General features: G+C 36.1%; 1 protein-coding gene across 3 annotated transcripts in view; it reads left to right on the forward strand.

Moving 5' to 3' along the window:
• The window catches only part of LRRK2 (leucine rich repeat kinase 2), a 194,561-nt gene that overhangs the window by 102,754 nt on the left and 66,483 nt on the right, over positions 1 to 25,324 (forward strand). For all 3 annotated transcript variants that reach the window (XM_043446342.1, XM_043446341.1, XM_043446340.1), the window contains exons 29-38: positions 1,589 to 1,818; positions 2,223 to 2,350; positions 4,252 to 4,470; positions 7,783 to 7,984; positions 8,648 to 8,736; positions 19,211 to 19,398; positions 20,272 to 20,426; positions 21,481 to 21,627; positions 21,766 to 21,957; positions 22,612 to 22,758. In XM_043446342.1, coding sequence (XP_043302277.1) covers positions 1,589 to 1,818; positions 2,223 to 2,350; positions 4,252 to 4,470; positions 7,783 to 7,984; positions 8,648 to 8,736; positions 19,211 to 19,398; positions 20,272 to 20,426; positions 21,481 to 21,627; positions 21,766 to 21,957; positions 22,612 to 22,758 — 1,697 coding nt within the window. The remainder of the gene's footprint in view (positions 1 to 1,588; positions 1,819 to 2,222; positions 2,351 to 4,251; positions 4,471 to 7,782; positions 7,985 to 8,647; positions 8,737 to 19,210; positions 19,399 to 20,271; positions 20,427 to 21,480; positions 21,628 to 21,765; positions 21,958 to 22,611; positions 22,759 to 25,324) is intronic.

Consider the following 25,324-nt stretch of genomic DNA (forward strand, 5'->3'; position numbering starts at 1 on the left):
GATCAAGGCTATGGTTTTTCCAGTGGTCATGTATGGATGTGAGAGTCAGACTGTAAAGAAAGCTGAGCACCGAAAAATTGATGCTTTTGAATTGTGGTGTTGGAGAAGACTCTTGAGAGTCCCTTGGACTGCAGGGAGATCCAACCAGTTCATCCTAAAGGAGATCAGTCCTGGGTGTTCATTGGAAGGACTGATGCCTGAAGCTGAAACTCCAGTACTTTGGCCACCTCATGCGAAGAGTTGACTCGTTGGAAAAGACCCTGATGCTGGGAAAAATTGAGGGCAGGAGGAGAAGGGGACGACAGAGGATGACATGGTTGGATGGCATCACCGACTCGATGGATTTGGGTTTGAGTAAGCTCCGATAGTTTGTGATGGACAGGGAGGCCTGGCATGCTGCAATTCATGGGATCGCAAAGAGTCAGACACGACTGACCGACTGAACTGAACTGAACTGAAACTATAAAGGGGGCAAGAGTACAATAGAGAAAAGACAGCCTCTTTAGTAAGTGGTGCTGGGGAATCTGGACAGCTACATGTAAAAGAATGAAATTAGAATTCTACCTAATATCATATAAAAAAATAAAGTCAAAATGGATTAAAGACTGGAAACTATAAAACTCTTAGAGGAAAACAGGAAAAATACTCTTTGACATAAATCACAGCAAGATCTTTTTTTGACTTATCCCTTAAAATAATGAAAATAAAAACAAATAATTGGCACCTAATTAAACATAAAAGCTTTTGTACAGCAAAGGAAACCATAAACAGGATGAGAAGACAACCCTCGGGATGGGAGAAAATATTTGCAAATGAAGCAACAGACAAAGGATTAACCTTTAAAATATACAAACAGCCTATGGAGCTCAATATCAAAAAATCAAACAGTCCAATCAAAAATGGGTGAAAGACCTAAATAGACATCACTACAAACAAGGCATACAGATGGCCACGAGGTATATGAAAAGATACTCAGTATCACTAATTTTTAGAGAATGCAAATAAAAACTACAATGAGGTATCACCTCGCATCAGCCAGAATGGCCATCATCAAAAAATCTGTAAGCAATAAATGCTGGAGGAGGGGGTGGATGAAAGGGAACCCTCTTACACTGTTAGTGGGAATGCAAATTGGTACAACCACTGTGGAGAACATTATGGAGGTTCTTTAAAAAACTAAACATAGATCTACCTTGATTCTTTATCCTATGGGCTTTGTAAAATTTTATGCTTTATAATTTTTAGAGTTTTATTTGTGATATTTAAAGAAGTCATGTGTGTATGTGTTTTATATAAAATTTTAATGAGTATTACAAACATTTTGATACTTTGATTGTCTCTAGTGTCATTATATTTGATGAGGCGTCCAATCAATATCAGCTAGACCAACATCACTAACAAAGTAGATGTATTAACAGTGCATTGAAAGACACATGCATTATTAAGTTATTATGAGTTATGTGCTCTTTTGCATACTGTACATTATGACAGTTTGATATTCAAAATAATTCAATGTGTAAGAATTCACCTATAGCCTAAGTACACTGGTAAGCAATTTATTATTTTATTTTTGTTTTTCAAATACCAGGTTTCTTCAGCAGCGGCTGAAAAAGGCTGTGCCCTATAACCGAATGAAACTTATGATTGTGGGAAATACTGGGAGTGGCAAGACCACCTTATTGCAGCAATTGATGAAAATCAAGAAATCAGATCTTGGGATGCAAGGCGCCACAGTTGGCATTGATGTGAAAGACTGGCCCATCCAAATAAGAGGCAAAGGGAAGAAAGACCTCATTCTGAATGTATGGGATTTTGCAGGTATTTATTTTGCTAAATTTTTTTATTCAGATATCTGTTTTAAAAAGGGATTTAAAAAGTGAATTTTCTGTTCCAATACTACAGAGACCTGATGGATCATATGGAATTATTCCAAAAGTCATTTATTTCTTCTAATTCTTCCCTTGCCACCAGAATGGAGAAGCCATGGAAGGAAATGTTAGGAACCAGCACGTGTCAGCTGAAGCTATGTAGCTGACACATAAGCAAGAAGTTGTCAGTCCCTAGTAAAAACCCAGTGTAATCTTGTAACTATTATCTTTTGATTGTTTTTTTCTTTTTTTGTGTGTGGTAAATAGTGGGTAGTGCCACGTAACTTTATTTTTGAAGAAGAGGATTCTTGTCTGTTCTCTGGAAGACTGAAAAGCTCTCCGATCTTTATTTAGGTCGTGAGGAGTTCTACAGCACTCATCCCCACTTTATGACCCAACGAGCCTTGTATCTTGCGGTCTATGACCTCAGCAAAGGGCAAGCTGAAGTTGATGCCATGAAGCCTTGGCTTTTCAATATAAAGGTGATATGATCTAATAATTTGAAAATAGAAAATAGTTCATGGGTTTTCTTATTGTGTATAAGGTGATTTATTTGGGGCAAATAGTACCATCAAACAGACTTTTCAAATACTTTTTTGCAAGAAAGTTAGAAGCACTTAGAGTTAGGAAATTTTAGGAGTAATTAAGTTGTGACATGAAAATAGTATGTTCTATGTTAATGAAAGGTATAGAAATTTGAAGCCCTTTTAATCTGTTAAAAATGAGAATATATGTTAGACTATTTTTTATATTCTTTTTAATTTAATTTTATTTATTTATTGGCTGCACTGTGTGGCTTGCAAGATCTCAGTTCTCTGACCAGGGATTGAACTTGGACAATGGCAGTGAAAGCCCAAAATCCTAACCACGAGGCTATCAGGAGCTCCCTGGTATTATTACTTATGTATAATATGAATTTCCTTAATTTAAAATAAACTGTAGTAAGAAAAAGAAGCAATCTATGCATTACCAACTGTGTCCTCAGAGGCAGTTTAGTGTAAAGCCCTGTTGGACTTACAGTTTTAAATGGCCCCAGATGAATATTGTATTTGAAAGTTTGTAATTTTTTCATTTTGTCTCTTGCTGTTAGATATTCCTTTATGTATATATGGTTTTAAAAATATGTGCCTTTTTAGAATTGAGACTAAAGTAAAAATGAATGGTCACTGAATAATGCTCTAGTAGGCTCTTCTGTGAGGCAAACCTTACAAGGATTTGCCAGGAAATTTTGTCATGTATTTTGGCTCCATTAAGCTTATTTTGTCATTTTGGTGATTTTTTTAACTTCCTTTTTTAAAAACTTTATTATAGCTAGCCAAAATGAGCAAATAGTATAGTTGCAATAGTACTTGCTTTGAGTGAGTGAGTGAGAGTTGCTCAGTCATGCCTGACTCTTTGCAACCCCATGGACTATAGCCTGCCAGGCTCCTCTGTTCATGGAATTCTCCAGGCAAGATTACTGGAGTAGGTTGCCATTTCCTTCTCCAGGGGATCTCCCCGACCCAGGGATCCTGCATTGCAGGAGAGTCTTTACCATCTGAGCCACCAGGGAAACCTACTATTAGAGACATTTCTAAGTATAAAGCCAGGTCAATTTAAAAAGTATCAGCAGATACATGCTTGACTTTATCTTATAATCTATAGACAATACATTGGAATTCGTAATGAATCCATACACCTTTTCCAAAGGAATACCCAAGACAGAAGTAGCAATAAAGTTATAAATGACAGTCATCAATCAGATGAAATAATTTAGATGAAGCTTTTCTCTCTCAAAGAGATGGGGACTGGGCAAGTGGTCAGGAAGGAAATATAATGTGCTTTTAACTTTGTATGAAAAATAATGTTCAGTTCCACATTGCTGAACATAGTTCTGTTTTTGCCAAATAAATCCTCTACTTCAAATTACTGTCCAAATGCTTTACTGCTTTAGTGACTTGTTTTTTCTTTGTAGAATCCACACTGAATTACTATAATATGAATTAATGAGCTTTAATTCACAGATAAGGAAGAGAAAATATAAAACAAATTTTATTACTCTGATATTATTTGGGTGTTATTAAATACTATTTTATCTAGAAGCCCAAAGCACACTTAAAGAGTAACCCATTTTATGCACAGAATAAAGAAATGTTTTATTACTGTCATATAGGCTGCCTGAAAAGTGACAATAAATAAAAATAAAAATGACTTTCAGAAATTTCTTAAGTTTAATTTGTTTCCATAGGTTTGAGGAAGAAAAGACAGTTGTCATTTTCTCCTTGAAGTCTTTTGAATTCTCATTTCAACTCAAGTGAATTTTGTAGAAAGTGAATATCAATGGAAATATATGCAGTCTTTATTTTAAAACAAACACAAGAGTGTTTTGTATCTTTCTCCATAGGCCCGTGCTTCTTCTTCCCCTGTGATTCTTGTTGGCACACATTTAGATGTTACTGATGAGAAGCAGCGCAAAGCCTGTATCAGTAAAATTACCAAGGAACTCTTGAACAAACGAGGGTTTCCTGCAATACGGGATTACCACTTTGTGAATGCCACTGAGGAATCCGATGCTTTGGCAAAACTTCGGAAAACCATCATCAATGAGAGCCTTAATTTCAAGGTAACATGGTTCATTGCTTTCCCTAGGTGGTAGATAAATATGATTTATTAACTCTTACATTCTGCAGCTGCTAAGAAATGTCAGCAGTCTTGAGAAGAGAACAACTATCTTAAAAGTGTGGATTTTTCTTAGCTGTTAGCATTATTCAAGTACTTTTAATTTTAAAATTATTTATATTAGACTTAATTTTGAACTCACAGAATTGGGAATTAAAGATGATTGAGGATCCTGAGAGAAACTAAAAGGATGTCTGAGAGGCTGAGAGAATGTTCCTGAGAGAATCTGGGGACATGTTTCTGATGCCCTTCTCTCCCAATATTCTGTTGTAGTGATTCAATCAAAAGGACAAAGATGGATGTTGGGATCTTGGAGTTATCTTTCTTGTATTTTTCTTTGACTGTTTTTTCTCCATCTGCTCCTTTTTTTTGGAGTTTCTGTTTTATGTTCATCTTGGTCTTTGTTGTTCCTTCACATCTTTGTCACTGTGATCCCCCTTTCAAATATTTTTTTTTCTTCACTATTGAGAGAAGTCTCTTTCATCTGGTCACCACGGTCACTAATTTGGTTTTCAACAATGTATAAGAGATATTCTAATTCATACAAACTTTAATAATTATGTTTTTGTTTTACAAAGTTTTTCTTTCTGATAAGACAAATATAGTTCATAGAGTTCATAAAACACAAATAAATTGGTTAACAAATGCTTGTTTTTAATACTTGAAAGAGAAAGAAATTTTACCTGGGCTCTACAGAGCAAGGTATAAACTGTACTGAAAAACACTTAAAATAGTTCAATATGACAAACACAATAGTGGATTTCACTGTTAGCCTCTATTGGTTTAGCTCATTAGTACTAATGACCAAAGCTGTGGCTTATAACAAGGGTCTTGTTTTGCCTGGACAGTCCCAGTGTAATTATTAATTGTGTCTCACTACATTCTCAGAAGCATTCCAGTTTGGATGATAAATTATACAGTCACCTTGGTTATAACACGTTGTCCAGTTAGCTTAGTTCTGTTCCATATCCACAGATTATGGTCTGTCCAAAGCTTAATGAGCCATTTATAAATGTGCCAGTCTTTGTGGTGCCCAGAGAGAGAATTTGCACATTTATATCTTTCCACACATTTATCACAATCATTAAAAGCCTTCACAAATGTGGGTCAATGGCATTTTACATTAGAAGAATAAAATATTTATCTCTAGTTTTTGCTACTCTTTTGTGAGACATATGATTAAAGAGTGACATGACTTTTAAGAAACAAATGCACCAAATTAATATATTCAATTAAATATTCTCTTTACCCAGGGAGTTTCCTTTTGAGACTATGTCTGTACTTACAGAACTTTGCTGTTACTTATAATATTTTAATAGCTTCTCTTTTATCATTGATATCAGACCATTTATCATATTTTAAAAAAGAATTCTTAAAGTATGAGTTTGTTTTGAGAAAATTTGAATTTAGTTAAAGAAGTCTATGAATAAAGTAGTTGACTCATCAAGCTGGACTGGTACTACTTTAGGCTAATAGCAAGTTAGACAAGTTTACTGGCAATAAGACCAGTCTGCTTTCTGCACTTGTACATGAGCTCTGAAGGCAATACCGGATGAGGAGGTTAAAAACAAATGCTTTGAGAAATGGCAGTATTATTTGAAGGAAGGTATATATTGCAAATGGATGCATCATTCTGTTATATTGGTTTGAAAATTCAATTGGCTGCTTTGCAGAATAGTGATTCAGATGACCCCAAAACAATAAGCCTGCCAGAATTTGAATATTCTTTCCTCCCTGAGGTGCCTCAACCTGTATTCAGTCAGCAGCTTTTAATCTATTAGAAATCTTGTTCTGTTTGGCATTCATTTGTTTTTCATCTTTTCCTTTTATCATGATCTTTTCTAATCTTTGTGTGTCTCACTCTTATTAACATGTGTCCTTGCAGAGTTTAGAATAAAAGCTTTCTGTTTTTGCCTGTTGGTGACCTGATGATAAAGGTTAAAGGAAGTAGGACAAAATAGAAATCAGTGCCAACAGTGTACCTCTCCGTCTTGTCCAGCCCCTTAGCAGAGTGGGATCCTTTGATCAGCCTGTAATCCAGCCCTGTAAAGTCCATCCCTCTGTTACTTTACTGCTGTGTGAACTCTTGTTTACTTTTACATGTAGGTTTCCCCTCTTGGGTTAAACACAAACTTCAATCTGAAGTTCTGTTTTATCTTAATTTATAAATGATAAAGAGAGGGAACATGAAAAGTGGAAGTTAGTGAAATTATATTTAATTTTCTGGTTCAAGGGGTACCTCAAAACAATCTGAACTGTTTGGAGGTAAATATGTAAGTAATGGTTATGGCTGCTATAAATCAGGTTCCTGAAGGATCAGGTTAAGAGTAGATAAAGAACAAGTATAAAGTTTATGTGTGTGTGTGTGTGTGTGTGTGTGCAGGTATAATAAACCCAATTTCTATTTGTAATAAGTTGAAGAATTCAGGTAGAAATTTTATTCTTTATTGTCAAGAATATATTCATGGGTTGAGAAATGAGGAGAGTTTGCCACCTGGTGGTTTGCAAAGACATTTACTATTATTAAAGTTGCATTTCTATTTAAAATTAGATTTTTAAGAAGAAAAAAATGTTTGGAAATATTTTTATTACAGAAACTCTCATCATAAGGTCATTCTATTAAACTTTTGATTTTAATTAGATTCTAAGTGTAAGAGACACCAAATTATCCTCTCATATAGAATCATTGGGGTTTAGATGATTTTTTATTTTTCCAAGTTCAGGTCTCCATGAAAAAGCATAGCTTGGTGAGGAAATTTCATGTCTATCTCCACACTTCACTGTTGATATGTACATCCCACTAATATTACATTTTGCGAATAGCAAGAGCAAAATTTAGTTTTACTTTGGATGTGGATATTTTCATCTAAAAAATAAAGTCCAAAAGCTCTTACAATCCTGACTTTTATGTTAGCATATCTATTGCCTGTAGATTTAATGTCTTAGAAAATAGTAGGTCCTTTATTTAAGGTTAATGATTTGTCTTGGATTTTGCCATGAATTTTCTGAATACCTTGATAATTATTTCCATACAATGTTATTTGATAGTTCTTTCCAAATTGGCTTCTGTGTTCATTTTTCTTTTTCTTATTTTAAGATCATCTTATTTATTTCTCACAATTTAATTGGTTTTACATTGCATCTTGATTTGATTAAAAATAATCATTTTCTGAATGATTAGCACAGAATTTACCAACCAACTGACATATAGATGTATAAAATGGATTTTTACAGCTTGTCATCTGTAATTTCACAGATCCGAGATCAGTCTGTTGTTGGGCAGCTGATTCCAGACTGCTACGTAGAACTTGAGAAAATCATTTTATCAGAGCGTAAAAATGTGCCAATTGAATTTCCTGTAATTGACCGGAAACGATTATTACAACTTGTGAGAGAACACCAGCTGCAGTTAGATGAAAATGAGCTTCCTCATGCAGTTCACTTTCTAAATGAATCAGGTTTGTTTATTACATATTTTTTCAAAGCTCTGCAGTAGAGTTGGTGAAAATGTATCTGACCCTTGTATAGAATTTACATTTAGAAGAATACTGACAAAATTCTTTAATAGGTAGCTGATTTTTTTTTCTTTTTGAAAGATCATCATGTGTACTGATGTTGAATCATATATTATGTCATAAGAGAAAAATTTAGAAATTATCTAAGGACAGTAGTGGAAAACGTCTTCTCTCAGCCAGAGTTAAAACATGTAGATTTTAGAGCTTGACTGTAGTATTTAGGAGCTGTGAGGCCCTAAGTTCAAGCTATATCCTTCATGGTATCAAATGAATGCAGTGTATGTGGAGGTTATTTGTACACTCGCAGGAGAATTATTAATAATAATAATAATATAATATTATATATTATATAATAATTATTATCATTAATAATTAATATTAATTAATAATTAAAATTATTATTGTGATGGTTTAACTTGGCACTTGGAGAATCAATGGTTGCCTGAGAGGAAAACTAGGATGCCCTGGTTCTGGTCTCGGCTCTGACCCCAGCGATGCTGAAGTTTCTTAATCTGTAAAATGAGGAGATTGGGCTAGATTCTCTCTGAAGCCCCTTGCTATTTTCATATTCTAAATTGCATGTTTCACTTTTGATTTTTCCTACAGGGGTCCTTCTTCATTTTCAAGACCCAGCGCTGCAGCTAAGTGACTTATATTTTGTGGAACCCAAGTGGCTTTGTAAAGTCATGGCTCAGGTTGGTGTGTTAGACTTCTGAGGCGTGGGGGGAATGAACCTCAGGTGACACCGAGAGCACTGAGCTTTATAGAGTGTGTGTTTAGTTCAGGTAGGAACTCCAATACCTTGGCCACCTGATGTGAAGAACTAACTCACTGGTAAAGACCCTGCTGCTGGGAAGGATTGAAGGCAGGAGGAGAAGGGGACGACAGAGGATGAGATGGCGGGATGGCATCACCGACTCAATGGGCATGAGTTTGAGTAAACTCTGGGAGTTGGTGAGGGACAGGGAGGCTATGCTGCAGTTCATGGGGTTGCAAAGAGCTGGACACAACTGAGTGACTGAACTGACTGAAGGTAGAAACTCCTGTGAATATAGAAAATGGTAGGACAGTTTGTTAGGAGACTGCATAAAGAAGAACTTCGTGGAGGAGGATAAGACATCTTAGAATTTAATGTCTTTGTTTTCAATTCATAGACAGGTATTTGTGTCGCTGTGTTCCATAGTACCTTTCTATAGCCAAGAAGTTTTCCTTTATGCAGTCTTCTACACAAATTGTTCTACCATTTTCTATATTCACAGTTGTTTGGCTTGTTTATTGATATAATCAATTGAATGAAAGCTTTGTGAAAATCTGTCGGGTAAATAAGTATAAGAAAGTTGGGTTGATGAGCTTGTGAAACCTTTGTCTAGATAACATGGAGGGAAATTTTGACTCTTCAGTGGAATATGAAACTCTGGGCTTCACTGGTAGCTCAGATGGTAAAGAATCTGCCTGCAATGCAGGAGACTCAGGTTTGGTCCCTGGGTGAGGAAGATTGGCCTGGAGAAGGGAATGGCTACCCACTCCAGTATTCTTGCTTGGAGAATTCCATGGACAGAGGAGCCTGGCAGACATAATTGGATTGATGAGGCTGTGAAACCTCTGTGTAGACAACAAGGAGGGAGATTGTGACTTTTCAATGTAATATAAAACTCTTAAATGCTTACCATTTTGAAAAGTGGTAGTTATGGCTGTCTTTATATTTCATATGGAAAATGATTTCTTCTATCAATAATAATCAGTTGCCAATGAGTTTATATTAATTAGCTACCATAATCCTCTCTGTAGATTTGCCACAGAAAACCACTCAGACAACACCCTAGCTCAGGGTTCTTCAACGTCAGCCCTATGGACATTTGGGGGCAGGTAATTCTTTGTTGTACTTTGTAGGATGATAGCAGCATCTTTGGCCTCTACCCTCTAGATGCCAGTAGTGCTTTCCCAGTATGAGAAGCAAAAATGTCCCCAGACATTTCCAAATATTTTAGGAAGTACAAAATCACCTTGGGGAGGACGACTGTGTCTGGATGATTCATGAATTGAAATGAGCTTGGGGAGGGAGTCTCTAGCATGTGTACTCACCGGCAGCTATTTTTCTTATAATTTATAGTTACTAAAATGGATCTTTTTACATGAGAAATCTCTTTTCTAATCAACCATAATGTTAATTAAATCCCTTCAGATAATCTGAATGATAGTTCCTAAATTTCATCTAAGGGGAAATAAAAGATATTTTAAAGAGGGAACTCTTTTACCGCTAAACCCTATACCATGGAACCTGAGAACATATTGAAACATTACAGTTGGCAATTAGTTGTAATTGGGCAGTTACTACTATTCTGGTAGATATTTTTAAATGAGATTTTCACCCTAATGCAATAAGCCATGGAAAGTGTGATATTACTCATCTACTCAAGGAGAATGGAGCCAGGAAAGTATAGTGGTCAGGCTAAACTCTAGAGTCAGGACAACCTATGTTCAAATCTCTCCTACTTATCAACTTTGACATTTCTTAATGTTTTCAGCCTTTGTTTCTTCCCTGGTAAAATAGCAATAATAACAATATTATCTTCTACATTGCTTTTGTAGTTTGGTAAAAATGAGCAATACATTTTAGTGAAATTTTATATTGAACCCATTTGGTAATTAAATACTTATTTCAGAAAATAAAAAAAATAATCAAAACTATAAAGATGTATTCATGTATTTTTGAAAAATGTGCCAGGTATGGAACTAAATAAAAAGAAATATAGTGTAGGTATATGCATTCTGTGTAGGAAAGGGAGTTTTAATTATACCCTGAAGAGTTGTTACCCTAGGTGACATATTCTATCAGAAAATAACTAAGATCTGTACAGTCAAGAAAAGGCTAAAGTTGCACCAAAGAGTGCATGTGTTTCCTTATGAATTGGGAATATTTAAAGTTGCAAACATGTGGATATTAGGGTGGATACATCACATTCAATAGAATAACGAATTGGTTTAAATCTAAATCACTATCTTTTAACAAAATCAAATTTCCACCATGACTAAATAAAATCCCTGAAGATACTATGGAGTAATTAAGTGGAAACTCCATGAAAATTCTTCTCATTAGCATAGTTATACTATTAGTTATACTATAAGCATGTTAATTTAATTGAAAATTAAGTTAGGAATTTGAACAGCTCAAGTTATTTTGACAGATGGATCTAAAGGGTCAGTAAAATGATGATTTAAATTTCTTATTAATGTAAATAATGTAATTAATGTAAAATGTGCCATCATTTTTATTTATGCTGATATGTTGAAATATGTTATTTTACTAAGGTTTAAAGAGAATGAAGGCTATAACTAATCAAGTGAAAACAAGAATGACTTGCCTGACACTAAATCAGTAAAAATAAATAGGGGTATTCACCTCCATGAATCATCAAGGCAAGGCCAGAAATAATTTATGGTGCAGAAGCTCTAATGAGCCCACCCACCTTCTCTGTGCCCTGAGCTTTTAGGTCACTAAACTTTTTAAAGAAGTTTTCATCAACACACAAAGAAGTTTGCAAAACTCGACTAACTATATGATAAAAGAAATATGAAAGGGACTCACTGGATCAATTGTGTTGACTATTATAAAGCTTGCATGGTGATTTAGTCTTGATAAAATGTATGAGGAATTTGGAAGAGTCTCTTTCTTTGCATATGAGCATAAGTTAGCCTTAGAAATAGCCAAGCTGCAGGAATAATAGGAGGTATTTTAAAGGTGATAAATTTATAAAATGGTTTAAGTTTTTTCATTGGTATGTAACAGAATACCCACAAACCTAGAGTACATAAGTAAATTTGGAGAAAAACGTCAACAGTTTACTGGAGAAAAACATCAACAGTTTATTGTTTCTCACTATTATGTGGGTTTACTGTTTTCAGTCAAGTGGGTCTGCTCCACATGGCATCGGCAGGGGTCATTCGCTTGACTTCCTCATTAAGATGGGCTGGAGATTCCAGGAAGGGTATATTCACATTTTTGGTTTGTTGGTTCTCTTCCATGTGACCCCTCATACATATGTAGACCTCTTAAAGGCCAGGCACAGAACTGGTAAAATGTTAGCTTTGCCATGTTCTGGTAACCAGAGCAACCACAAGCCTCGTTCAGACTTAAGGGAAAATGTATGGATTTTATATCTTGAAGGATTAAGCAACCTACATACGTAGGGAGAGAAAAAAATTAACGTGTCTGTCTTTGGAAACTATCTGCTACAAGTAGTGATTATTGTTCAGTTGCTAAGTTGTGTTACACTCCTTTGCGATCACATGGACAGAAGCACACCAGGCTTCTCTGTCCTCCACTATCTCACAGAGTTTGCTAAAATTCACATCCATTGAGTTGGTGATGCTATCTAACCGCCTCATCCTCTGCCACCCACTTCTCCTTTTGCCTTCAATCTTTCCCAGCACCAGGATCTTTTCTATATAGTGGTAGTGCACTGTAGATCTAAAAAAATCAAGCACAAACTTCTATTTTAAAATCAGTTTGTCTTAAGTAAAATAGAATAAGTATGTAATAATGGCTGACGTATGAGAAGTTACTTATATGCTTTTCAAAGATTATCTCATTTAGTTCTTGGAACAACTCTTAAACGGCACTATTTGAGTGCCCATCTTGAAGATGAAGAAGTTGATAGGTTAAATAATTTATCAAATTGCATACTGATAAATGTAATATTATTCATATTCAGGGAGAATTAGAGTTGGGATTTTAAACCAAGTGGTTTGACTCTAGTGCCTGAGAGCCTAACACTATGATAAAATGCTCAAAACTTTATTTTCCCAAAATTCACACATTCAACAATATGTATAATGAACCTAATGATGTTCCAGATATTGTTCTGGTACTAGGGCTATATAGCAGTAGGGAAAATAAGGTTTCTACATTCATGGAGTTGATGTTCAAATGGGAGGAAACAACCAAAACAAGAATACTTAATGTGTTGGGAGGTATCAGTTCAATTCAGTTCAGTCGCTCAGTCATGTCCGACTCTTTGCAGCCCCATGAATTGCAGCACGCCAGGCCTGTCCATCACAAACTCCCGGAGTTTACTCAAACTCATGCCCATCGAGTCGGTGATGCCATCCAGCCATCTCATCCTCTGTCGTCCCCTTCTCCTCCTGCCCTCAATTTTTCCCAGCATCAGGGTCTTTTCCAATGAGTCAACTCTTCGCATGAGGTGGCCAAAGTGTTGGGGTTTCAGCTTCAGCATCAGTCCTTCCAGTGAACACCCAGGACTGATCTCATTTAGGATGGACTGGTTAGATCTCCTTGCAGTCCAAGGGACTCTCAAGAGTCTTCTCCAACACCACAGTTCAAAAGCATCAATTTTTCGGTGCTCAGCTTTCTTCACAGTCCAACTCTCCCATCCATATATGACCACTGGAAAAACCATAGCCTTGACCAGGTGGACCTTTGTTGGCAAAGTAATGTCTCTGCTTTTTAATATGCTATCTAGGTTGGTCATATCTTTCCTTCCAAGGAGTAAGCATCTTTTAATTTCATGGCTGCAGTCACCATCTGCAGTGATTTGGAGCCCCCAAAAATAAAGTCTGACACTGTTTCCACTGTCTCTCCATCTATTTCCCATGAGGTGATGGGACCAGATGCCATGATCTTAGTTTTCTGAATTTAAGCTTTAAGCCAACTTTTTCACTCTCCTCTTTCACTTTCATCAAGAGGCTTTTTAGTTCCTCTTCACTTTCTGCCATAAGGGTGGTGTCATCTGCATATCTGAGGTTATTGATATTTCTCCTGGCAATCTTGATTCCAGCTTGTGCTTCTTCCAGCCCAGCATTTCTTCTGATGTACTCTGCATATAAGTTAAATAAGCAGGGTGACAATATACAGCCTTGACATACTCCTTTCCCAATTTGGAACCAGTCGTTGTTCCATGTCCAGTTCTAACTGTTGCTTCCTGACCTGCATACAGGTTTCTCAAGAGGCAGGTCAGGTGGTCTAGTATTCATATCTCTATCAGAATTTTCCACAATTTATTGTGATTCACACAGTCAAAGGTTTGGCATAGTCATTAAAGCAAAAATAGATGTTTTTCTGGAACTCTCTTGCTTTTTTGATGATCCAGCAGATGTTGGCAATTTGATCTCTGGTTCCTCTGCCTTTTCTAAATTCAGCTTGAACATCTGGAAGTTCACGGTTCACATATTGCTAAAGCCTGGCTTGGAGAATTTTGAGCATTACTTTACTAGCGTGTGAGATGAGTGCAATTGTGTGGTAGTTTGAGCATTCTTTGGGATTGCCTTTCTTAGGGATTGGAATGAAAACTGACCTTTTCCAGTCCTTTGGCCACTGCTGAGTTTTCCAAATTTGCTGGCATATTGAGTGCAACACTTTCACAGCATCATCTTTCAGGATTTGAAATAGCTCAACTGGAATGCTACAAAGAAAGCTTCAAGTGTGGTTGGGGATGGAGAGTGAGTTGTCAGAGAAGGTCTTAGTGACTTTGTTGTTGTTTAGTCATTCAGTCACGCCCAACTCTTCCCGACCCCATGGACTGCAGCATCTCAGGCTTCCCTGTCTTTCACCATCTTCTGGTGAAAGGTTGCTCAAACTCGTGTCCTTTGAGTCGATGATGCCACCAACCATCTTGTCCTCTGTGGTCCCCTTCTCCTCCCGCCTTCAATCTTTCCCCGCCTCAGGGTCTTTTCTAATGAGTTGTCTCTTTGTATGAGGTGGCCAAACTATTGTAGCTTCACCTACAGCATCAGTCCTTCCAATGAATATTCAGGATTGAGTTCCTTTAGGACTGACTGGTTTGATCTCCTTGCAGTCCAAGGGACTCTCAAGTCTTCTCCAATACTACAGTTCAAAAGTATCAATTCGTCGGCACTCAGCTTTCTTAAATAATCCAACTCTCACATCCATACATGACTACTGGAAAAACCAAAGCTTTGACTAGGCGTCTAGAACCTTTGTTGGCAAAGTGATGTCTGCTTTTTAATATGCTATCTAGGTTTGTCATAGCTTTCTTCAAAGGAGCAACTCTCTTTTAATTTCATGGCTGCAGTCACCATCTGCGGCGATTTTGGAGCCCAAGAAAATAAAGTCTGTCACTGTTTCCATTGTTTCCCTATCTATTTGCCATGATGTAATGGGAATGGGTGACATGATCTTAATTTTTTGAATGTTGAGTTTTAAGCCACCTTTTTCACTCTCCTCTTTCACTTTCATCAAGAGGCTCTTTGGCTCTTCTTTGCTTTCTGCCATAAGGGTGGTGTCATCTGCATATCTGAGGTGATTGACATTTCTCCCGGCAATTTTGATTACAGCTTGTGCTTCATCCAGCTCAGCATTTCTCATGACGTATTCTGCATATAAGTTAACTAAGCAGGGTGATAATATACAGCCTTGATGTACTCCTTTCCCAATTTGGAACTAGTGGGTTGTTCCATGTTGCTTCTTGACCTGCATACAGGTTTCTCAGGAGGCAGGTAAGGTGGTCCAGTATTCCCATATCTTGAAGAATTTTTCATAGTTTGTTGTGATCCACACAGTCTTGTCCTTTGTCTAAAAGACTTTAGTATAGTCTTCTATGTTCTTCTGGAATTTTCTTGCCTTTTCTATGATCCAAGGGATGTTGGCCATTTGATCTCTGGTTCCTTTGTCTTTTCTAAATTCAGCTTGAATATCTGGAAGTTCTCGGTATATGTGCTGTTGAAGCCTAGCTTGAAGAATTTTGAGCATTACTTTGCTCGTATGTGAAATGAGTGTAATTGTGTGGTAGTTGGAACATTCTTTGGCATTGCCTGTCTTTGGGATTGCAATGAAAACAACGTTTCAGTCCTGTGGCCACTGCTGATTTTTCCAAATTGGCTGGCATGCTGTGTGCAGCACTTTCACAGCATCATCTTTTAGGATTTGAAATAGCTCAGCTGGACTTCTATCACCTCCACTAGCTTTGTTCATGGTGGTCCTTCCTAAGGCCCACTTGACTTTACATTCCAGGATGTCTGGCTCTAAGTGAGTGATCACACCATTGTGATTATCTGGGCATTAAGATATTTTTTGTTTAGTTCTTCTGTGTATTCTTTCAACCTTTTCTTAACAACTTCTGCTTCTGTTTGGTCCATACCATTTCTGTCCTTTATTGTGCCCATCTTTGCATGAAGTGTTCCCTTGGTATCTCTATTTTTCTTGAAGAGATTTAGTCTTTCCCATTCTGTTGTTTTCTTCTATTCCTTTGCATTGATCACTTAGGAAGGCTTTCTTATTTCTCCTTGCTATCTTTTGGAACTCTGCATTTAGAGTATATCTTTCCTTTTCTCCTTTGCCTTTTGCTTCTCTTCTTTTCTCAGCTCTTTGTAATTCCTCCACAGATAACCATTTTGCCTTTTTGCATTTCTTTTTCTTGGGGATGGTTTTCATCACTGCCTTCTACAATGTTACAAACCTCAGTCCATAGTTCTTCAGGCACTCTGTCTATCAGATCTAATCCCTTGAATCTGTCTGTCACTTCCACTGTATAATCGTAAGGGATTTGATTTAGGTCATACCTGAATAGCCTTGGGGTTTCTCCTACTTTTTTCAATTTAAGTCTGAATTTTGCCATTAGGAGTTCATGATCTGAGCATGGTTAGCTCCTGGTCTTGTTTTTGTAGACTGTATAGAACTTCTCCATCTTCAGCTGCAAAGAACATAATCGGTCTGATTTCAGTATTGACCATCTGGTGTTGTCCATGTGTAGAGTCATCTCTTGTGTTGCTGGAAGAGAGTGTTTGCTCTGATCAGTGCGTTCTCTTGGCAAAACTCTGTTAGCCTTTGCCCTGCTTCATTTTGTACTCCAAGGCCAAATTTGCCTGTTAGTCCAGGTGTTTCTTGACTTCCTACTTTTGCATTCCAGTACCCTATAATGAAAAGGACATTTTTTTTTGGTGTTAGTTCTAGAATGTCTTGAATGTCTTCACAGAACCATTCAACTTCAGCTTCTTTGGCATTAGTGGTTGGGGCATAGACTTGGATTACTGTGATATTGAATGGTTTGCCTTGGAAACAAAGAAAGATCATTCTGTTGTTTTTAAGATTACACTGAAGTACTACATTTTGGACTCTTTTGTTGACTATGAGGGTTACTCCATTTCTTCTAAGGAATTCTTGCCAACAGTAGTAGATATGATGGTCATCTGAATTAAATTCGCCCATTCCAGTCCATTTCAGTTCACTGATTCCTAATATGTTGATGTTCACTCTTGCCATCTCTTGTTTGATCACTTCCAATTTACCTTGATTTATGGACCTAACATTCCAGGTTCCTGTACAATATTGTTCTTTATAGCATCGGGCTTTACTTTTACCACCAGACTCATTCATTATGGGGCTTTGTTTCTGCTTGGCTCAGACTCTTCATCCCCTCTGGAGCTGTTTCTCTGCTCTTCTCCAGTAGCATATTGGACACCTACCTACCTGGAATATTCACAGTCAGTGTCGTATCTTTTTGCCTTTTGATACTGTTAGTGGGATTCTCAGGGCAAAAATGGTGAAGTTGTTTGCCATTCCCTTCTCCAGTGAATGTTTTGTCAGAACTCTCCACTATGACCCTTCCGTCTTGGGTCTCCCTACATGGCATGGCTCATTGTTTCATTGAGTTAGGAAAGTTTGTGGTCCATGTGGTCACTTTGGTTAGTTTCCTGTGATTGTGGTTTTCATTCTGTCTGCCCTCTGATGGATGAGGATAAGAGGCTTGTGCAACCTTCCTGATGGGAGGAACTGGCTGTGGGGAAAACTGGGTCTTCTTTTGTTGGGCAAGGCCATGCTCGGTAAATCTTGAAAACAATTTTCTGCTGATGGGTGGGGCTGTGTTCCCTCCCTGTAGTTTGGTCTGAGGCCAAACTATTGTAGGGATAATGGCTGTGATGGCAACCTCCTTCAAAAGGACTCAGGCCAGCAGGGACTTAGCAACTTTATAAACAATAAAATAGCAGTTTTCCTCACTACCTACACTTTAAGAGCAGTTTGGGCTATAGAGTACAGAATGTGGGAGAAGTCCTAAATTATAGTTTTAATTATTTAATGGCCCATTATACATTGCATTAAATACCATATAGTCAATGATTTATTCACAGATTCAATAACATTATACGTACAAATTAGAAACAGTTGAGTAAGACAAGTCCTCAGATCTGAGGATTTTACAATCCAGTATTTTACCCAACCACATGATGATACTAATACAAATAGTGTTTGTTTCTATTTAAGTATCCCTTAAATATTATAGATCTACTAAAGAAAATTAAACACAAATCTCTTTTGAAAATTCGTTTATCCAAGTAAAATAAATAGGAATATGTAAACAGGATTGGTAAAATGTGAGGGCTTCCTATTTGCTAAAAATAGTGATATGTATTTTACGTATTTTATGCATGTTATTTTGTTCTCGTGGCAGTCTAAGAGACAGTCACTTTTATTTCTCATTTTACAAAGAAGTAAACTGTGGCTAAAGAAATTAAATACCTTTCTCAAGGTCATACAACTGGCAGTAGAGTTTGGATTTGAACCTGAATTCTTCTCAACTCATATTTTTAATTGCTGTGATGATGATCAAAGCTCAAGTTATGGTCTCCACGTTAGAATCTTCAGAGTTTCTTGTTAAAAAAGCAGATTCTCAAGCCTTATCCCAGACCTATGACTCAGACTGCATGGAGTCCACTGCAATTCAGTGACTACTTTGTTTGAGAATCACTTACTTTGCTAAGCTGACTCTCTTTCCACTGATGGAAACCCACATCCAATTGTATAAATGTAAAGTAACATTTCTGTTGCAAATCTGTAGTGATAACAGTCTGGAAGATAATTTCCTCAGGAATATATTATTGATGAGACTGTAACAGGGATGTGGAGTAAGGGATTGATGTATTAATTGAACTGGGGAAGGCTTGTGGTTCATTGGTATCAGAGGATCTCCATAGTTTCTGATCTGGATTCACTCACTTATTTTAATAATTTCTGTGTGTATGTGTGTGTGTGAAAGATGCTAGGTTTACGTGGCTGCTAGGTAGAGAAATTAGGTCCTGTGTTTTACTTGATAACATTAGAATTGTTTTGATCATTTTTACTGAGCAAAGGAAATTCTTTAAATTCAGAACTTCCCAGAAAATGAATTCTCTGATTATGTATAAGTTTAAACCTTTCAGATTTTGACAGTGAAAGTGGAAGGCTTTCCAAAACATCCTAAGGGAATTATTTCACGTAGAGATGTGGAAAAATTTCTTTCAAAGAAAAAGAGATTTCCAAAGAACTACATGGCACAGTACTTTAAACTCCTAGAAAAATTCCAGATTGCCTTGCCAATTGGAGAAGAATATTTACTGGTTCCAAGCAGGTAAGCCAAAACTCAAAAATTTAGTTACCCTATGGAAATTTACCATATATTCTTTTAGTTGTGAAAGTAACTTTGGTCTATGATGAATGTACTAATTTTTTACTTCTTGTGTAAACTTTGTACTGAAGTATGACATTTTCTTTTGATGAAAACTACATTTGACATTTTAAAGATGTAAATGACTGATTTTATATATATAACTATTATTTGATTTGACAATGCTCAGTTTATTTAAGAAAGGTTAATAGTGGAGAGTAGAGTATGTGTGTTTGTGTTGCTGTGCATGCATGTATGTTCCTTATATGATATTGAAGGAGTTATTAGGCAGATTCTGGAGAAATGGTGAGTTTTCAACAGAGTCTTTAAATAATTTGTGACTGAATTTTCAGAGGATATGGCCAATACAGTGGAGGCCTAAATTCTAGGCCCGTGTTGTAGAAATTTTTCTTACTGCCTTATAAAACCTGGGAAATGTTATAAAGTAAATGACATTGAAAAGTGTAAATTGCACTGATTGATGGATGGTAACTAATTCTAAACACAGATATACACTTGATTCTAGGACATACATTTTTTGAAGTTTTATATAATCCCTTTACTTGTTATACATAACTAACTATAATAATTTATTTATAATGTAAATAGGATTACTGAAAAATTTTTATATATCACTTTATCTGAGCATGATTTGAATTGATTAACCATTAAATTTTGAAGTAGGAAGAGTATGTAGCAAAATAACATTACTAAAAAATAAAATTGCTTAGAATATTTATCATCATCAGTTCATTGATTTCAAGTAGTAAAGCACTCTGGTCAACATGGTTGGGTGTTTTCTGAAGCTGTATAATGATAGTGTGCTTTTATCTTTAGTTTGTCTGACCACAGGCCTGTAATAGAGCTTCCCCATTGTGAGAACTCTGAAATTATCATTCGACTGTATGAAATGCCTTATTTTCCAATGGGCTTTTGGTCGAGATTAATCAATCGGTTGCTTGAAATTTCACCTTACATGCTTTCAGGAAGAGGTATGTATTTACTGAAGAATTAATATTTGGAGACGTTAGGTGGAAAGCATATTAAAATTAATATGTCATTTTCCTAGAGTTTACTGGTTTGTAATGCAGCTGAAAATCAGGAAATAAGCTCAAAAGACCTCAGCATGGCCAATATAAAAATATACACAGATAAATTCATGAAATTTATTAAGAATCCTCAAAGCCCACATGTACTTATTTTAGACACATTTACAATGTGTATGAATATCTTGCTTTGCAAGTCAAAGCAGACTAGAAGCAGCAATTTTAAAAGATGAAATTTCAGAGTCATAGGCTGAAAAACACCTATCTCCCTACACATACACACAAATACACATTCATGCGTGGAGAAAGAAAAACTAGAAATGACCACCACTTCAGTCAGGGAGTTTTGTTTAATAGAGTAACAGGTTCTAACCATTCAGACCAGTCTCTGTGGTGACTATAATAGCTCTATTCTGCTGCATGGTCCCTGAGGGGTTTGCAAAAAAGAATAAAGACTTCATCATGCTATAATTATAAATTACAATGCTAGCTCTTCCTCCTGGAAGAAAGAGAGATCTTAGTGCTCCAATGGGGGAAATATAATTTTTCTGTTTTGTGCTTAAAATCAGCTTTATGGAGATGGTATGTATTTTGAAATAAACCTTATCTTGCTTGCAGTTAATCAACATATAGACAGTTGCAGCACATCAAAGTGCTGGTTTTAGCATTACCACCAACCTCTTTTTAAAAGTTATGGGAAGCTGTTTGTGATTCTCTTTTTCATCTATTACATACGTTAAACTGCTTGACACCATGAACCTGAAATCTGGCTTAGGCAATCTACTGGGCATTTGTTTGTTTCATTTCAAAATTGAGGATAAAATATTTAATATTATATTTAATAGATAACATATCATTAACAATTCCAGTACTTTCCTTCAAAACAAATACACCTCTATTACTGTCACTTGTAGTATGTACAATGATTTTTTTTCCCCTACAGTTTATGGAAAAACAAATAATTAATAGCTATATTTGGGTTCATTTAAACTTCTTTCAGAACGAGCACTTCGTCCAAACAGAATGTATTGGCGACAAGGCATCTACTTGAATTGGTCTCCTGAAGCTTACTGCTTAGTAGGATCTGAAGTTTTAGATCATCACGCAGAGAGTTTCTTAAAAATTACAGTTCCTTCTTGTAGAAAAGGTAAGGAAATTAATTCAAAACTGAATTGTACCACTAAAGAAATCTAAACTTTTAAAAAAGTCTCTGTGGTTCTTTTCAGTTTGTGACAGGATAAGGTTCAGCTAGGATGTTAAATCACACTTTCTTTGGATTACATAGGCTGTGTTCTTCTGGGCCAAGTTGTGGACCACATTGATTCTCTCATGGAAGAGTGGTTTCCTGGATTATTAGAGATTGATATTTGTGGTGAAGGAGAAACTCTGCTGAAGAAATGGGCATTATATAGTTTTAATGATGGTGAAGAGCATCAAAAAATATTGCTTGACAACTTGATGAAGAAAGCAGAAGAAGGTATGTATATGTTGACACAACTTACAAATGTTTTTAAGTGATCCTTTCAATATTTGCGAAGTGAGTTTTGAAATAAATGTAAAAATTTATTGTTCATATTTATAAGGGATAAGTTAGAGGATACATTCAATTATAGTTAACAGTTCAGAAAAATATATTTATTGCCAGTAAGATCTTACACTCTAGATTCAGAAAAAATGTTGGTGTGAGAATTTGAATACTGGCTACTGGGCAATGTTATGTCATCTGTGAAGTGAGATTACTAACCAAAACTATGCCATCAATTGTGATGAAGATTAAAATAGATGATACATGGAAGTAACATAGTAATGTCAGCCATATGCTGTGTTCCATGAATGTTGTGAAAGTAAAGAATATATAGTTTCCTAGTCATATATCAATGGCCTAGGCAGTTCTGAATTCTACTTTCTAGTGAGTGAACCTAGGAATGAGTTTTTAAACTTCCAGATAGATAGAGAGTAACTCAACTTTTAAAACATTCTCAAATTTTCTAGAGAAAAATAAGATTGGAAAGTGAACATGAGTGATTGGAAAGCATAGACAATATGTGATTGTTTCTGTAAATCAAAAGGACAAATTTATGTACAATCTTAAAGGTTTACCTTTTAAAAAAATGTTTTATGTACTTCTCAGGAGACCTCTTAGTAAATCCAGATCAACCAAGGCTCACAATTCCAATATCTCAGATTGCTCCTGACTTGATTTTGGCTGATCTTCCTAGAAATATTATGCTGAATAATGATGAATTGGAATTTGAACAAGCTCCAGAGTTTCTCTTAGGTAACTGTTTTCGTTGGTTTGAGAATAAAAATTAGCGTACGGTTTTTATTTATAATCTAGCAAATATTCACATATAATAAAATTGTCATAATTTTTAGTGCCTTCATATATTTTTGTAATGTTTTTCCTTTGGGATAATATATTTTAAAGTAATGTATTACAAATCTGGAATTTGCTTTGCATACAGACATTTGTACACTAGGTTTCCACCTCTGTGGAAGCACAGGTATTTATGAAACACATCCTTGCATTGATTTTAATTGTTTGATTGTCAGTGATAGGGAAGGCAGTTAGGAAATTTTCAGAGGAGTAATTCAGCCATTTTCCAGTTGCAAAAAGAATAAGTAAAGGAGGAACACCTCTATGTGTAGTGATAGAGGCAGTTATGTTATTCTATATAACAATCATAAATTTTCATTAAAATAGTCACAAAAACCAATTTGGGTTTAAAAATTCAAAAGCATTAGATTGGTGATGTACTCAAGTTCTAAACATTCCTGAGAGTCCTTGGGAGCTGAGAAGAGTATTGAATTTATTTAATGTAAAGTATTTAAAGACAATTCTGACTTTACTTTGTGGAGTATTTGTTGCTGTTATGAATATTTACATTTAATTTTAATTAAATTTTTACAGAGAGGATGATTAAGATATATGCCAGAATATTAATATTATTAACAAACCAAGTCTAAAATTTGGGATATGACATGTAGGAGTAAATAAACTCCTTTATGCCTTTAATTTTTACATTGATTGGGAAATTTAGGATGATTTTAAATACCTTAGAACTCTGGAAGTGAATATATTAGTACTAGTAGGTTAACACAAAATGCGGAATTGTCAACACTGAATCTTAGATCTTAACCAACCCCAAACATTTGACAGATACAGGCAAGTACCAGGCATACTATTCTCTTTCTCTGAAAGAGTCTCAAGCCATCCAATACAGCTCTCCCAAATATACCTCTTTACTGCACTAAAAGATGTGTTTTGGATTAATGGACACATTTTGAGCAATGTTATGTAGAAGTGTTCAAAAAATTCATTTTTTGAAACACCTGTGCCTTGTCCTAATTTTTTGAGATGTAATTGACATATAGCACCATATAAGTTTAAGGTGTACAGTGTAATAACTTCACTTATATATATGGTGAAATGATTACCACAATAACTTTATTAACATCTATACTTGCATATATTAATATATTAAAAAAATTTGTTCTGATGAGAACTCTTAGGATTTACTCTCTTAACAACTTCCATATATATTATATAGCACTGTTAACTATAGTAATCATATTGTACATTACATACCTAGTATTTATTTATCTTATAACTGGAAGTTTGTACTTTTGGACTACCTTCAAAAGCTCCTGTGTTTTATACTCTTATTTAGCAGATAGGTGGGGCCCTGGTGGCTCAGACAGTAAAGAATCCACCTGTAATGCAGGAGAACTGGGTTCAATCCCTGGGTTGGGAAGATCCCTTGGAGAAAGGAATGGCTCCCCACTCCAGTATTCTTGCCTGGAGAATTCCATGGACAGAGGAGCCTGGGCTACAGTCCATGGGGTTGCAAAGAGTCAGACATGACTGAGTGACTTTCACTTCACACACACTTCACACAGATAGGAGAATGTTTATGAGTACTCCTTATACTCTGACCCCATTTCCAATAAATTCATCAGTTCTATGTATATTTACAAAAAGCAATCTAGATCAGAGTTTCTTAGCCTCTGCACTTTTGCTATTCGGAACTGGATAGTTCTTTGTTATGGGGAGTGTCTTATGCATTGCATGGTATTTAGGAGTATCCTTGGTCTCTACCCACTGGATGTCAGGAGTATCGTCTCACCCCATCCCAGATGTGACAATCAAAAATGTCTCCAAACACTGTCAAGGGTGGTGGTTGGAGGTCAGGAGCATCACCACCCTGATTGAGAACACTGACCTAAACAAACCAGATAAATTGTTCTAAAAACATTTTACAATCAGAGAGGTACTGGTTGAACTGAGGGAGAAACAAAAGCTCTGTAAATTATGGCATAACAAGAGGATGGAGTTCTGAAGATAGAAAGCATGTTTAAGAAATTTTGACTATTCTAGTTTGCTAGATCAGTTGTTGTCAACCCTGGTGGTTTATGCTGTTACCAGCAGAGTTAAAAGAAAAAAATTCCTGATGAATGGTACCTCCTAGGATTGATTAGGTCAGAATCTTTGAGGATAGATTCAGGCTTTCCTATGTCCAAAAAACTCTTCAGATGTACTGTGAAGCCAAATCTAGGAGGAGAACAACTGGCCCAGAGCCTAGAGAGTGAGAGTAGAAAGAAGTAGAACCAGGAGGAGAACCACAAAGGGAACTTGGGGCTGCGGTATGAATATGAACTTGATTTTGGATTTCATTTGGGAGACAATGTAGAATGATTTGTTTTTGAGCAAGAGAATGACATAATCAAAATGTAATTACAGAGCTAATTTTTCAGGAGAGAGAGAATGAGTTAGGGGTAATGAAGTCATGAGGCCCCCACATGTAGGCAGGAATCGTGGAGGTACCAAGAGGGTGCAGTTGTAG

The sequence above is a fragment of the Cervus canadensis genome, chromosome 25 (genome assembly GCF_019320065.1).
Source record: "Cervus canadensis isolate Bull #8, Minnesota chromosome 25, ASM1932006v1, whole genome shotgun sequence".
NCBI classification, from domain to species: Eukaryota; Metazoa; Chordata; class Mammalia; order Artiodactyla; family Cervidae; genus Cervus; species Cervus canadensis.